Source organism: Hippocampus comes, unplaced genomic scaffold (assembly GCF_001891065.2).
Source record: "Hippocampus comes isolate QL1 unplaced genomic scaffold, H_comes_QL1_v1.1 scaffold191, whole genome shotgun sequence".
NCBI classification, from domain to species: domain Eukaryota; kingdom Metazoa; phylum Chordata; class Actinopteri; order Syngnathiformes; family Syngnathidae; genus Hippocampus; species Hippocampus comes.
In genome coordinates, this window is record NW_017805151.1 from 52,121 (window position 1) to 69,230 (window position 17,110).

At 39.9% G+C, this 17,110-nt stretch overlaps 1 protein-coding gene across 1 annotated transcript in view; it reads left to right on the forward strand.

Annotated features, from left to right (window-relative positions):
• Positions 1-15,456, forward strand: part of mtmr14 (myotubularin related protein 14) — a 37,932-nt gene extending 22,476 nt beyond the window's left edge. The window contains exons 13-19 of the mRNA XM_019868225.1: positions 2,192-2,228; positions 2,724-2,794; positions 2,938-2,996; positions 3,801-3,933; positions 7,235-7,411; positions 11,089-11,295; positions 13,606-15,456. Coding sequence (XP_019723784.1) covers positions 2,192-2,228; positions 2,724-2,794; positions 2,938-2,996; positions 3,801-3,933; positions 7,235-7,411; positions 11,089-11,295; positions 13,606-13,786 — 865 coding nt within the window. The 3' untranslated portion in view covers positions 13,787-15,456. The remainder of the gene's footprint in view (positions 1-2,191; positions 2,229-2,723; positions 2,795-2,937; positions 2,997-3,800; positions 3,934-7,234; positions 7,412-11,088; positions 11,296-13,605) is intronic.
• Positions 15,457-17,110: the final 1,654 nt, after the last annotated feature.

Sequence of the window (17,110 nt, forward strand, 5' to 3'; positions counted from 1 at the left end):
GTACACACACACACACACACACACACACACACACATTTATGTATTTATTTTTTCCGGAATTTTCAGAAAAGTCCACTTTCATCTCTGGCATTTAGACTGAGAAGCTATGCTACTTGCTTAGCTACCCTAATGTTATTGATCATGAAAGACGATGCTCGGGTTACTGAGTACACTTCACAGGGGTCTCGCTGGAACCACGTTAAAGTGGAGCATATCCAACTTTTACATAGCAGGCAGCTAAATGGTGTCTGGAGAAAATACAAAATGCTGCTACACACGCACACACAATGCTAAACAAGAAATTAATTGTTATTAGTGCTGCACAATATATTGATATTGCAATAATGGCCGATTCAGTACACATCGCAAAGGCATGCAATACTTTCCTTATGGATTGTATGCTTTTATCTGAATTTGACCAATAAGATGCAAACTTCAATCTGCATCGGTCCCCTGTAGTTGAACATTATCTCGGGAATTAAAGTTCATTAGTACACATTGAGCTTGCTTATTTTGCCACATGAAAAAAATGTACTTCTGTCATGAGATAAAAAAAATGTCATTTCTTTTGGTTCATGTTAAATATCGCAATAATATCGATAGCACTATAGTCTCATCCATATTGCATGTTTTTCCCAATATCGTCTAGCTCTAGCCCTAATTGTTATGGTTGTTACTGTGTCCCATACGACAGCTGGGAGAGTGCCCTATAAGATTAAACGTTTATGTTGAAGATAAGCAATTCTGAAAATTGAAAGATATAGCATTTTTAATACCGTATTTTCCGCACTAAAAGACGCACTGGATTATGAGGCGCATCTTCAATGAATGGCTATTTTGTAAATTTTTTTCATACATTGGACGCTTCACATTGTAAGGCGCAATCTACAATGCCTCCACTAGATGGTGCTACGCTCCTTCCATTCAAATCGAGAGGCGTCCGTTCAACTTGAGAGCCGTTCATGACCGCCTCTGACAAACGTAAAGTAACTATTACTGTACTTAAATGAAACTACGAAAATTGAAAATAATGCATCAAAACAGAAAATCAAGCGAGGAAATCACAAAATATAATAATCTATATCCCCCCTACAGAATTATTTTGTGATTTCCTCGCTGGATTTTCTTCGCTGTTTCATTGAAGTAATAATTAATTTGTTTTTCGGAGGCGGCCATAAACGCCTCTCGAGTGGAACGGAAGAGAAGGCACGGAGACGGACAAAGACGGACAGTACCTGTATTTGTTGAGACTGTGAAAACCATTAATAAAGTCTGCGTTTGAAAAAAAAATAAAACCACAACCACAGCTCTCCTTTTTTCAACAAATACAGGTGTGTCTATGTACGTCTCCATGCCTTCTTTTTTTCCGTTCAACTCGAGAGGCGTTCATGACTTCCTCCGAAAAACGCATTGGCATTTCCTTGATCGTAGCTCCAACAGTACAATCAGATGTCAGTTGTAGTTATTTATTCCTTTGTTGTGTATTCACAAATGATGAAATCACAATATAAATTCTGTAGGGGAGGGGCTATAGAATTTATTTTGTGATATCCTCACTTGCGTTTCAGTTTTGATGTATTATTTTCCATTTTTGTAGTTTCTTTGAAGTAATCGTTAGTTAACGTTTTTCGGAGGCGGTCTTGAACGCCTCTCGAGTCGAACGGAAGAAGGCACAGAGAGAGACAAAGACGTACCTGTATTTGTTGAGACTGTTTTAAAAAATTAACACCACAGCTCTCCTTTTTTTCGGAGCTGCAACACAAACTTATTTAATAAAGCAGCGACACAGTTCACTGAATCAACAGCAAGTTATAACATTGGAAGCATCTCGGAGTCGACTATTACCGTAATGACCATACACAAGATGCACCGGATTTTAAGGCGCTCGGTGAGCTTTTAAGAAAATGGAAGACTTTTTGGTGCGCCCTATAGTGCGGAAAATACGGTACATGCTATTACTCTTGTGATTTGTTTTCACAATGCAGTTCTGAATCTTGATTTTAACTTTTGAGAACTGCAAAATAAAATGTTTCTTATTTTATTTTTAATCAATTTCTGTCATAAACATTATTTTTATGCCTCTTATTTACTTTGAAGGTTGATATTACAATAGCATGTTTTGAATCTGCAACTTTTGTTTTGGTCCTAAATTCCTCCTAAAGATGTTTCTTCCTTCTATTTGTCTTTCTAGTCACATGCTGCCAGACCGACTCTCCAAGGGGGAGGAGGTACATTTACATTTGTCACTGAATTTACCTTGAACATCAGGGATGTCAAATTCACCTCAGAGGGCCGTTGAAACCGCAAACATTTTTAATCGTCTCATCGCATTATTATTTATGCACAACAAATGATTGGATTATTAGTTTTTCAATCAGTCAACTAGAATAGTTTGTTCAATTATGGTTCAAGTGAGTGTAAACAGGATTACAAAATTATTGCAAAATCTAATTTCTTATTTATTACACGTGACAATTTGACATTTCGGTGCAAATTTTTGCAAGGATCATGCAAGTTGACACACACATGATATGCTTTCGCGGGCCACATAAAATGACGTGGCGGGCCGGATCTGCCTCCTGGGCCTTGAGTTTGATACCAGTGCTGTACATCATAAAATACAACTTCAAAATAATTAAATAAGTAGACCAAATTTGTATCTTTTTAAATTTTTATTTTGTTTTATTGTCTCACCATTTGATGAAAACTCTTTCTTTCTTTAGATTTTCTTTTTTTGCTTCAATTTTTTGAAGCATATTGTCTCAGAGAAGTTCTCTGCTGTTAAAAAACACAGGTATGTTCCTTCGTTGATTAATGGGATATTTCTTTTCCCCACCGCACGATTTACATAATGTAGTCAAAATACTTTCCCAATCATATAACTCAAAATACGTCTTTGATTGTATTTTGTTCTTCATTATTTTGCCTTTTTTACAGAAGGAAGAACTCTCACTGCAAAGATGGTGATTTTACAGTCGAGGACCTTTGCCAGTTAAGTAAGGCAGCAACACTCCTGGCGTTGACCATCTATACTAAATATCCACCGTCCACACAGTACATTTTCAGTAATTCACAATATTGTCCAACATCAGAACCATCTGACTTGCCAAACCTCAAGGAATAAATAGCTGGCCGTGTGTGTCACACATTAGCTACAAAGAATATTCATTAAAAAAAAAAAAAAAAAACACATTTATTTTTGAGTCATATGCTCAAGTCACTCAGAAATACTGCAGAAATAATGTACTAGTCAGAGCTGTCAGGTAAGAGAAGTCGGTCTGAACACAAAAAATCTCAAACTTATCATCAAAGAAGACAAACTAAACTCAATAGATAGAGTTCCCAGGTGTCTAAATGCAGAAATCTTCTTAGACATTCTTCAGTCAAAATACATATAGGAACAACAGTGCCATGAAAAAGTATTTGCCCCCTTCCTGATTTATGTGTTCTTTGCATTTATCTCACACACAAAGGTTTCAGTTCATTGAACCGCTTTTAGTATCACACAGACAACCCAAGGAAATACAAAATGCACTTTGTAAAACAAAAAAGTAATTGATGGGAAAAAGTAATTGCCCCCTGAACCTGATAATGGGTTATGCCACTCTGGGTAGCATTAACTGAAATCAAGTGTTTGCGATAATTGGTGATGAGTCTTTCAAATCGCTGTGGAGGAATTTTGGCCTACTCTTCTTCGGAGAATTTCTTCAACTGATTGTCGGACGTTCTCCTTCAGGATTTTGTGTACCATACTTTCGCTCAGGACAATGTGTCAAAGATGCCTGTTGTGCGTGTCTCAGAGTCCAGGGACCGTGGAAGTGTGACAAGTCTGAGCAGTGACTTTTCCCTCATCACCGAGGAAGTGGGTGTGACTTCCAGCTTCACGAGTGACACTGTGGACCTCTTCTGCGGCCAGCCTTCACTTTCAACTTGGTTAGTAGCACGCACGCTTGAGTTCTGGGCAGATTTGGGGAAAATGGTTTGATCAGGTCCGCAAAATAATTAGCAATAAAAAATACATATGGAAAAAGCCAAGCCAAATACAGCTGACAATGACACTCATCAAATGTGATTTGCATTTATCTGATTGAATTGAGGGTTCTCACCCTTGTTCACATGACATAGAAACATAAAATTAATTACAAGTTATGTTAAATGTCTTACCGGGACAGGTGAAACCCTGGACGATGGCTGGTGCTTGGTGTCATCGATGTACTGTAGAGTTCAGACTTTCTCAATATGTCCATCCAGCAGCTACAAATAAAATTGGATTCAGAAAAAAATAGTTCAGTATGAAGAGGCATTGGATGATCTGGCCCCCATACACGCACACTTAAAATTCGGGTTTTATTTTCTGCATTCTCGGGCAACTTTTATGCATGTCACGTGAAAAATGTTGTTTAATGTTGAGCACTAATATGAATACACGGCTCCATGTAAACCCGGCTGTTGTAAGCCACTGCAACATTATGCACTGTTCAAACATGAACACTAGGCCGGTTTGCATGGTGCCATGTCTTCCGAATAGAATGTACTGTATCCGAATGACCAAACGCAATGAAAATGCTCCGTATAAACATCGGTATGAAAAGGTCAAAGTTTTGCCAATCTGAATAAACGCCTCAATCAGAATAGCCAAACTGCGCCCGGCCTGCGCATGTTTTGTCTTGACAAAAATGCGTAACGGATCAAAATGATCAAGTACTTGCTTGGCCACCACAGTTGACCACGCTTTCCTCCCTGACGATTCACTTTCCGATCCTTTGGAAAGTTGACGAAACTTTTGCCACTCCCTTCATCATTAGTGCAACTAACTGCCATACAATGAATGAACCATTATTCAAGTGCGAAAGCACGTGGAGAGCAACTGAACATGAAGAGCACACAACCACACACCACAGTAGCCAATAAATTGTCTGGCTTCTGTGGCGTCACAGCTTCGAAAATACCTCAAGACGAGAGGGCGTGAGATTCAAACCGCAGATTACACATTCTGAATTATATTTAGTGATGAAGCCGCTGTCTACCAATCATCAAATCACTTTTTAATGACAGTTATGCATTCTCAAGAAAAAACATTTCAATCTTTGCCCTCTGACCTTTAAACAAACAAACAGGGGGCACTATTGTCGAAAGGGTCTCTCATAAAATTAAAAGTACCAAAAAAGCAGGGGAAAAACAAGCGAGACCTGGGGATTTTCCTTGCTCTGAACCAAGATATGAGATCATGTCATGTTGCTCTCAATAACTCATTAAATGCCAGCCATTTCTATCAGAGCAAACCCCCAGCCCATTTAGAGGAATTGTGTTCTACAGCTATATAGTCATGGATCTTCCCAAAAGAAAGATTGAATTATCTTCTTTCATCAGCAAATAAAAGTTTCTTTCTCCCATTTGTCAAATTTAACTGAAAATACTGTTTCCGAGGTGTGTGTGTGGGGGGGGGGGGGGTTCGATTATTTTGTGAAGACATATATCAAATAGAACTTCAACTTTGACACCAATAAATGTTTTGATTTTTTTGCTTTTATGACATCTCAAAAATATAAACAGTACTGTATATAAAAAAGCAAAATGGCAAAAAACGATGTATTTTATTATCCACTATCTACCATTTGTCAAAAATGTATGAATATTGTGCTATAAACAAGTGTGTGTGTGTGTGTGTGTGTGTGTGTGTGTGTGTGTGTGTGTGTGTGTGTGTGTGTGTGTGCGCACGTGTGCGCACGAGCTAGCCAGAATCATCAAGATGTACAGTATGCTCCCTGCATGACTTCTGCAATTTAGGAATAAAAATTCACATCAAATATATTTATCTGTTGCAAAGTGAAATAAAGAAAAAACTTTCACCGTTCCTGGCCTTGCCAACAGGAGTAAGGTGTCTGATACTGCTGCTGAATCGACAACCGAATGTATGGACCCCAAAAATTACTTTTATTGTTCTAGTAACATACACATTTTTTTTCTGCACTTCAGACGTGCCTTTACACTAGTTTACCACAACTGTATTTTCCTTATTGCTATCTCAGCTAGTTCACTTATTCAGTGGCTTTAAGCTTTAGTGTGCACTGCTTATCTATAACCCCATATATAGATAATTTATATGTACAGTACACACGAGTACTGGAAATAGATGTTATATTGCACTTAATTGAACTGTGTCAGTTGTCAGTCAATGTCAGTTGCCGGCATTCCTCCATTTATCAATTGTTCTCCATACTTTGTCATGATTTACTTGAAATTCCTTCACTTTGGTCCTATTCTACTCTATAAAGAGTAGTGTCTCTGCCACGATCGAGGGCACTGTTGATCCCTGCTGGTGATTCTACCTTATTCCAATCCTTTCCGAGCTTAATTGTTGGTTCCCCTTGTACAAAACTTTGGTTTAGTTATGGTTTGACTTGTGAGTTATGCCTGGAGACTGGAGAGGGACGGAGGGACGTCGCAACGTTGCTGCCCAATGCACGTTGTCACATGTGCAATCAATCTTTGAAATGTCAGGTGGAGGGAAACACAAGCAAGCTAAAGTAACAAATATTGAAAATGTGCATCTCACCTCACAAAAATGTTCCAGCCTTGTTGCTATGCACAAGTTTTCTTTTATACTAAATTGTTTGACAGTATAACAGCTCTCTTCAAATTATTGATTTTCCTGTTTTCTTTTTTTTGGGGGGGCGGGGGGCGTTTTATAGCAATTGCCCGTGGTTTGTCCACATGGGTGAGAGTGAGTACCCAGCCATGTTGTATTCAGTTAAAAAAAAACGACATAGTGCAAGAATATCTGGACCACGACCAATCAGAGGAGGGTTGTGCTCTTCACTCTCACTGATTGGCTGAGACCATGATCGGCGTATTCGCTGAGTGAAGCTTTATATAATAATAATAAACATTTCATTTATAAGCACCTTTCAAGACACTCAAGGACACTTTACAACCAAAACAAGAACAATAAAACCACAGATATAATTATAAATACCAGTAATAAAATGAGAGATGAGAGTTGAGGCGACCTTTTGCCATCGGCTGGTTACAAATTGTGCAACTTTAGATTTTTTTCTTTTTCTCCAGTTGTACCATTGTAAAATGGAGGTGTCTGGGCACCCAAATTAGGTGCACTGTCGATCCCTGTGATACCAGTGCACACTGTCCCTCTGAGACGCAATTGCTTTTTCTTCAAAGGGAGAAGCCTGTGTAAATGTCGTTTTGTAATTTCATATAATTTTTCATTCCTTAGGAAAAAAGGCACCGCCTCCTCTCCTCAAATGGTTGTATGGAGCAAACAAAACCCTCTGGATGAACAGCTCCCACACCCCCACAGTGAGGCTCGGTCTTCCAGTTCATCCTCCTCCAATCACTCAGAACACGGCATCACGCGCACGGGAAGCAGCCCTTTGGCTGTACCCAGCCGAAGGTAACTTTGTTGATGTCATTGATTTAAGTTCCAAGCAGGACTGAGCGATTGATCGTTTTCCAATCAAAATGAAGATTTCAGACACCATTATGTGATTGCCAAAGCTGTGTAAGTGTGCAGCACTCCTGTCTGAAACCGGATCTGTTGTGTCAATAAATGCCACCTCCCTGCCATTCTTTTAAACTCACCAGTCAAAAGTGGTGTGCTAATCATGGGCAGGTCATGCGAACTAATCGGTATCAACCTGCTCCTCGTACTTTGTTATTCAAAAATTAAAAGTTAGTTGTGCCACAACGCCAATAAACAGCAGTGGCTAATTCTGAAACAAACACACTTTGACAACGACTGTACAAAGAGGCATTTTGTGTGGAAGTCCAGAGTCCGTTGATTCCAGGTCCATGAAATCCAGGTTCCACTGTATGTATGTTGTTTCCTTTTTAACTTGGAGTTTGTAAACGAGTTTGTAAGTGTCATGGCTTGTGTTGGGCTAACATAAGGATCTGAATGTGCCAGACAACGAATCGCGATAATGCTTGTTGACATCAAAGCATTATCCCCCAGCATAAAACTAGCTTCACAACTCCACGAATCCGCGGTTATGGCCGGCTGGCCAACAAAGCTGCAGTGGGACAGTGGCTCCTCTAAAAGTTCTTAATCATGGCCTCCTTAGCGGCGAACAAGCGCCACTTCTGACAAGTATCGTTAAAACGAAAGGAGGATGAGAGTAGTATTAAACAGGATGCAAGCTAGCCAAGGCTCAGCCATGCTTAACTGTTACTAAAGCGATCTTGATTGTTGTCACAGAACACCAGAATATATGAGTGATGCGAGAGCAAAATTTTCACCCGTATCACTGGAACCGCGTTTGTTGCAGAGGAGCATAAGCAACAATGCACAGCACTTTAGTAAGTGTTGACAGAAAAAATAGAATACACAACCATACGCAGTACTGTCCAAAAACCAGAAATAAATTCCTACATTATAACGTGTCAGGCAAGAGGAGGGGCCTCTAAGACTATGTCCAGACTGCAGGCAAATAAGACCCAAATCATTTTTTTTTTTTTTTTTTGCCCACGTGACCTGCATCAATTTTATTCTAACTGTCTGAACAGCTCAATTACAATTTTATCAAATGTGACCCGGGTGGCTTTCATATGGTCCTAGATTGAATACGTGTCAAACTTTTTGCAAAGCGACTGCAGTCTGAATTGACAGGTCGCATAAATCTGACCCGATAATGCACTCTGCGCGGGCGGGGAAGTCTGAATGCCTGGGAGGGAAATTGACAATTGTCCCTGAATCGGCAAGTAGTTTTGCGTAACAGTATTGACTTTATATTTGACTTTAGTTTAATGAGATGGTCGACTGGTTAGGACGTCCGCCTCTCAGTGCAGAGGACCTGGGTTCGAATCCGGCCCCGGTCTTCCTGTGTGGAGTTTGCATGTTCACCCTGTGCCTGCATGGGTTTTCTCTGGGTACTCCATTTTCCTCCCACATTCCAAAAACATAGATGGTAGGTTGATTGAAAGCTCTAAAGCGGATCAGTTGGATGGATGGATGGATGAATGGATGGATGGATGGATGGAATTTAGGGTTTGGATAGATGGATAGATTGAATGATATTGAAACATGAAGTGTGGACATTTTTGGTGATAGTAATTCAGGCACGCAGACAGTTAATTTAGTACGCGGGGCAATGACATAACGTCATATTTAGTTGACATCTCCATGAACTAAGGAGATAAAAAAGCCTCGCCTCATTGACAACTCGAAGGAGCCTATTGACAGTCCGTTCATACTGTACATAAGCTCGTGTCTGCAGCTACAGCCACCCGCACAGCAGAGAAGCACGCTCCAGCCAGCCAAAATAAACTAGTTTTGAATTCATCCACAGTCGAAATTATTAAAAAAAGGCAGATGCTGATAATCACCAAAATGCCGGTATTGGCCCCGATAATCGGCCTGGCAGATAACCCATCTACCACTAATATACAGAACCTTGGCACACACCTTCATAATACAAACAAGAACAAGTCAAAGTAAGAAGCTAAGATTTGCTGATCTTAATTTACTAGATAATGCCTTTTTCTCTGCTGGTTCTTTGCGTTTATGCACTACTGTATCTCATAGTCTATTTATATCTCATGCACTGATTCACTCGCCAACAGCCAATCCGCAAGATCAGTTGTCAGCGACACCATGTTGCATACTGCCATCGACGGCTCATTCATTCATTCGGACCATATCAGAGGTTAATTTGATGTAAGATCATGATTTGAATTCAAATCACTATCTGGCTGGAAAAATTGCAATTACATCTTTACCTAAAATGATTCGGTTCAACTTCCAAGTTTTGTAGAGTGAGACATGCATGTCAGACTTGTATATCTAAACTCAGGCTACTATGAAAATGTTCATTTTATCCGGTGACAATAAATATGGATATAAAAGTGTAACAAAGTGTATTCTTCAATAGAATAGGCAAAATTTAATTTCAAAGTGTCTGTATCTGGCAAAATCAACTTTTCTGAGCTTTTAGTAATGTTAAAGCGCCAATTCCTCACCATAAACACCCCCAAAGTGGAGTTTTCCTCCATTTATCCCTCCCGGAGCGTTCTTGTTCATTCCTGCTCTCAGCACCAAGCCCTCCCAATCCAAGAGAATGACTAGGTCTTTTTCTATGTCACAAAGTGAAGGGCCACGCCCGTACAGCCCCTGCAGACAAATCACAGCTTTCTCAGACGCACCAGAACTGGGGACGAGTGCACCGAGTCTGTCTAGTGAACATTTTCTAGTTATGCTTAAATAGAAAATGTGCAAGTGGTGAAGATGAGTGTTTGGCTGTGAGAAGTTTTGTATATTTGTGGTGGGAACGGGGGACGAGAGGGAGAATCCTGAGAGCAGTTGGGAGAGCATATGTTATGCGACTGAGATAGGCATTCATCTGTGTGTACGCTTTGCCTCAGCCAGTTTTTGCTCTGTTTTGGCGTCTGCTAACGGCCCACATTAGCCGTGTTTGTGATTTACAAAAAAAATTGAGATAAACAACCAACGTCTGACATGGTTGGCGATGTGCACAGTGGCCGGCTTGAAGCGTAGTGAAAACGAAGCGGCAGCCACATGGTGAGAGGCGGAGTTTTAGTCAGCCAGGCATCTCACTTCCAGGCTCGAAAAATAACTCCTATTTCATAAGAAATTAGATTGACATTGTGCCAAAGGTAATATAGAACGTGTGAATGAAAATGAGTGTGAAACGCTGGTCCTCGAGGGCCGTTTGCGTACGTTTTCCATCTCTTCTTTTGCAATACACCTGATTCAGATGATCAGCTCATCAGCAAGCTCTGCAGAAGCTTGATAACGATCCATTTCATTTAAATCGGGGTGTTGTAACAGGGAGAGATGGAAAACGTGCAGGATGGCAGCCCTCGAGGACCAGATTTTGACACCTTTGAACTTTAAACGATTACAGGAATTTCATAAATTCCGATTTTTTTTTTTTCCAGGTTGCATTCTTCCTCTTGCCCAAAATTTGGGATCGGCTCAATTTTATGAGTGCAATTTGGTTATTTTTGAGACATTTACATGCATCTTTTCATCAAGTTCACTTTGGTGGTCACTTAGTAGCTTTGAGAAACAATTAACCATTAGTGAAAGGTATTCGTCATTTTTATCGACAGGTTTGCAGCAGACTACAATCGATCCGGGTCTTCGCTGTCTACAGAGTATGGTAGTTGGCAGATTGTCTCTGGTTGTGGTAGCATCCATGATCATCCTCCCTATCAGCCACCGCTGGCTTCGGCCTCCACCACCTCGTCTGCTCTGGCTGCTCCCTACGACTCCCTCCTGCCCTTCAGCTTTCAGGAGGAAGGACCCAACGGACGACTGTGAGTAAAGCTGCTACCCCATCCTAATTTTTGAGTAGTGGTCAATAAAACGGAAATTATTTCATTTCATGATGATAGGCCAATCTGTTGAATCCAGTAATTTTATTTTTCTGAACTGCCAAATGTTACGGATTGTCCGTTTTTTAATACCGACATCACTGAACGGTAGGCATGTTCTACCCGTAACACTGATTGTTCCGGATATGTAATAAATAAATAAATGAATAAATAAATAATCGGATCACATTACTCAAGTCTTTGTGTGTATCAGTCTTTGGGCATGTTACTTTCAAAAAGTAATGAGTTATGAATACAAATTACTTCTTTCAAAAGTGATTAGGTTACTAACTCAATTGGATTACAGCCTTATAAAAGTAATTAGTGCCTCAGCAAAGTAATTGATTTTTTTTCGATTAAGGTCTTTCTGTAGTCTGTACAATATGTTTGCTATAGCTGAATGAATAATACAAACTATAGACATTATCACTTTTGATATTTAGTTGAACGTAACAGATTGCAACTTGCCATATGCATAGAAATAAAAATGTTCGTCCATCCATTCATCCATTTTCGACCGGTTACCCGGAATCGGGTCGCGGACGCAGCAGCTTCAGCAGGGAAGCCCATACTTCTTCGAACTCTTTGGAGGCATCCCAGGCCTGCTGTGAGGCAAAGTCTCTCCAGCATGTCCTGGGGCCTCCTGCTGGTGGGACATGCCCGGAACACCTCGCCAGGAACCTCAGTGTCACGGTTGCGAGGTGGTGGTGGACCCCAAAAAGCAGGCAGGAGGGAGGAGCAGGGTGTATTTGAAGAAGTGTATTGATAAAACACAGAAAACTAAATCCTAAACAAACAAAGTCCAAAGTATCAAACAAAAACCATGACTGAAGCTCAAAACTATCAATAACAAAAACATGACCTAAACATGACTGACAAACAAACATGACAGCAGCAAAAAGCAACAATGACCCGACACCGAGTGTTCGGGCTGGGAGTCTTTTTAAAACACTAATTACATAATGACCAACAGGTGTGCAGCTGCAGGGAGAGCCCTACAGTGCCACCTGTTGGTCCCAAACCGAATCATGACACTCAGAAGAACAGGACCGCACAGTATATTCTGTTTTAAACTATGTTTTTAATCTTGTATTTCTTAATTCTTGTTATCGTTGAGTACTGTGAAAAGTACTTTCAAATGAAATGTATTATTATTATTGTTATTATTATTATTATTATAATAATATGTATTTGCAGCCTTAATTAAACAGACCGAAATTTAAAGTCCCATTTTAGGATTGATTGATTGATTGATTGATTGATTGATTGATTTTCCAGAGCAGTATTGGCTCTCAATGGTGTCTGCATGGCAGTTCAAAATGTATATCACGTCTCTATCCATAGCATGTTTATCTTCTGTCACTAGCAGTGGTCTCAGAGGCATATTATGGTGATCGGCCTCACTGTAAATGTACTTTATTTACCGTATTTATTTTGTGCCCATGCCAAAACACAAGTGCATGCATGTTCGCTCACATGCACGCGCATCCACTTGGACGCACATTATATTCCGCTTTCCAACCTTCACATCTGTTAGAATATGTATATAAAAAGCGCATCGGGGCACCAAAAAGACAAATTCTCCCGTTTTCTCATTGTGATTATACAGCATGGTGTGCACCAGTGAACAAGCATGTGCTAACTCCTAGCCCCAACCGCACGTAGCATGTCGTCTCGACCCATTCTTCATGTCAATGGTCATGGACAGTTGAAGTGCTTCGGTGGCATGCAAACTCCTCTTTGCACAATCCGTTTGACACCACGCTTTTATCAAGGCTTCAATCAGGTGGTTGAAATGAATATTTTAATGCATTAATTCTTCTGTAATTAAACAACCATAATTAAGGCGTTAAAATCCCGCCTCTCATTTTCATCTAAAAAAATTGGAAAATTCTGAATAATTGTTCGGGAAGTGAATTTCTACAGTTTAGCATTTTTCTTCTTTCTCTGGTGTGAGCTTGTTAATAAATACTGCATTAAAGTCAAAGTCAGCTTTATTTGCAAATATGCTCTATGTACAACATACAGCGCAGATGAAATTTCTTTCCTCTCAACCACAGTGCAAACATGCAGTGCATTAAAAACACACACACACAAGGCAGCGAAAACTGAACTGTATCAAAAAGACATAAATACAGTATATAAATAAAAACAATAAATAGCAGTCAACAGACAACTACTACACATGTGCCATCAGCTCAATGATATTTTCTCTCTCTCTCTCTCTCTCTCTCTCTCTCTCTCTCAACATAGGTGTCCCTTTCCCTCGGAACGTCAAGCCCGTCTAGAAGCTGTGCGGGAAATCTTCCTGGCAGCCTACAGTTCTACAGTGGGTCTGAAGTCTGTCGCGTCCAGTCCTTCTGGTGCCATCACAGGCCTGCTTGAGCAGTTCGCCCGTGGTGTCGGCCTCCGAAGTACCAACACTCTTGTCTAATTTCAGTGTGATTGCTGAGTGAGAGCGATGTTTCATCAAATCCATCCATCAAATTATTTATGGACTACAATAAAGTGCCAAACATCCCTTGTGCAGGGGATTTTTACTTTCGTATTACATGTGAATTTGAGTCTCAATCTTTTCCTCAATAGTTTAATCTGTTTTGGCTTGTTCATCCAATACAAGGAGGGAGGTTTTTTTGTTTTTGTTTTTTTTGGTCTGCATCAAAATGCCACCGTGAGAAAAGGCTTACAGCATGGTTTTGCTTGTTCCCTTCCACTCTACGTCGTATTATAATATCCAAAACCTATTCCCATGAAGTTGGGACGTCAAAACAGAATACAGTAATCCCTCGTTTTTGGCGGTCAATGGGGACTATAAACCCCGCGTGAAAAGTGAAAACCACGAGGTAGGATTTGCCCATCCCGTAGGAATTTTCGTGTATGTGGCTAGCAGCATATTTAAAATACGTAAACAGTATTTATGCTTTACATATTTGAGAAGAAGATTACAACAGTACATATATTTGCCGTAAAACATACAGTCATTAACGTCATCAACATTGCATTCTGAGAGAGGCGAAGAGGCTTGTGTTGGTGGCGGTGTCTGTTCACGCTGAGACTCTTCTGCTGGAGGCGCTGACGGTGTCACTGAGATTTTTTAATTGGAGAGAAACAAAGGTTTATCATTTTGTTAGTTATGGCAGGGTTAGGGTTTCTTTTTTTAATCAGACAATGGTTGTTTTTTAGTGAAGAAAAAAAACTTGCCGAGCTGTCAGTTTCGGCTGTCACTTCAGCCTTCGTCTTAGCTGTCACTGTTTCCTTGTGACATGTCTACAAAACAGCTGACTGGGTCAGGAAACCTTCAAAATAAGACTACCTGACTTGGTCAAAGCTGCAAACAAACGCACCGCCGCCGTTGATGGTGCCATCTCCAACGAACGGGCTGCCACGCTCCCACACAACCGGGACGCATTGCTTCGGTGGCTGCACAGGGTTGGAGCGCAGCTTCCCTAATCAAAAAAAGTAATCGCCTCAACAGTAAAAGTTATCGCGAACACAACCCTTAGATTACAGTATGCTAGACTGTTAACAGATTGGCGATGACGCACACCATGCTCAGCTCAAGGAATTAATCCACTCGTGCTCTAAATGGTCGATGTTGCGCTGGGAACCAGTCACACGCCTTGTTTGAGTGGGCATGTACAGTACAGTACAGGCATGCACAAAACCTCTGAGGCACGTCAGCTCTTTGTTTGGCATGCAGGGAAACATCTCTCGCGTATCAACATGAAACAACGCGTCTTTCCGCAATATGGGTTCTGATATGGCTGTATTTTAATTAAAAAAAAAAAACATGAAACACTGAAGCCGCAAAACTTGAACCACGAAGTGGCGAGGGATCACTGTCCAATGATTTGCAAATCATGTTCAGCCTATATTCATTGAATACATTACAAAGGCAAGATGTTTAATATTCAAACTGATAAACCGTTTTTAGCAAATCATCATGAACTAAGAATTTTAAATATCGGTTGAACATGATTTGCTAATTATTATATTGTGGTTTTATTTATGTTTGACACTACAGTGATCCCTTGCTATTTCGCAGTTCGTTTATCACAGCTTCGATGCATCGCGGATTTTTTCAAACATATTCATAAAAAAAAATAAAATACACTTTAAGCCCGCAAAAAGTCCGCAAACTGTCCGCGTGAAGCAGCGAAAGTCAGCAATACAACAGCGAGTCACATAGAGCAACATATACAGTACTACATGTATATGTTTACTGTATTTTGTTATTCATACACTAACTAACTTCACCTAACTTATACATGTTTAAATATATTAGTATCCAGCATTAAGTAATGTTAATTACAACAAAATTTACTTCTGCATGCATGTACACCTTATAAATATTTTTTATACTCATACACATGTACATGTACCTATAGGGGGGGTCCGCTACTTCGCGGATTTTTGTTTATCGCGGGTGATTTCGGTCCCCATTAACCGCGATAAACGAGGGATTACTGTACGTCCCAACTTCATTGGAATTGGGTTTGTCCACAAAACACTTGTCTTTTGGCACATTTCATGATTTGGTGATTGGTGCAGTACATGTAAAGTTTGTGTTTTTTGTGCATTCCACTAAGATGAGACATTGTAAAAAAATACAACTGCTGGCAGCAATGTCTAAATAACTATTTAGTTAATTTAGAGGCAGAAATTACCTCAGCATATTTGCATGGCTGCTACAAAAATTGATTTCAGAGGGTGCTTTTTTTTTTGACATAAGGATACCTTTTTTTTTTTATTTTTTATTTTTTTTATGTTTTTGTATTTCTTGGGCAATTTTTTTTTCCAGTTCAGTTGAGTCTTGCTTTGAAGGAAGGAATCAAATCTTGCAGCTGATTATACTTTGTTTCAGCTGTGGTTGCTTTTGAAGTGCTGTGTAAATGAAATTGATTTGAGCTGAGTTTATACATGCGTCACAGAACTGCCGCCTTGAACATATTGTAAGGAAAGTGGCTAATCCAAAAAGTTCTAAGCAATTTCCTCATCTCAGGTACGGTTAAACTTTTGTGGTAGAGCTCTAATGCCCATTCACCACTGTGCTGCCAGCTCAGAATTAGAAACCTTTTTGTAAGCATGTCTCGTTGTCGGGTGGTCTTAATTTTCCATGTACCGGTACATGTCATGAGCAGTGTGCAAGCTTTGTAAAAGTAAAACCAGCAATCTTTACTCATCCTCCCATGCATGCATGCTTTTCAAGATTCATGGGTGCTTTCCTTCATATTTGCACTAATGGATTTTTTTTTAACTTTCAGGTCTTAATTTGCAAATTTCAATAACATTATGTTGAAGTTTTACTCAAACTAGCTGTCAATTTTGATGGCTTAAATTTTTTTTGTGCATTTTTTTTAATCCAACTCCATTCATGCCCATAAGACTTCAATTGGAATATGAACTTCCTCATACTGTAAAGAGCCAAATGAGAAGGTGCTGTTATTTTCATTTGTTGACGTCTACCAGCACTGCAAACCTGACTACTTTTATTTTGTGTATATCCTACAAAGATATATTGAATTAAATCTTTAGCAGATAAATTTGTTTCTTTTTGCCAGCATCTCTGTGCTAAGATAGGCCACGGTCTCACTTTTGCACCCTTTAGTTCTCCCTTTGTTCGAGCTTAGCTCACCTCACTTCTGGATGAAATAATTGTGTTTCATCTAATACTTGCGCCATTCCGTCGACCTCCTAGTGCAGAGGTCGTGGTTTTGATCCCGGCTCCGGCCTTGCTGTGTGGAGTTTGCATGTTCTT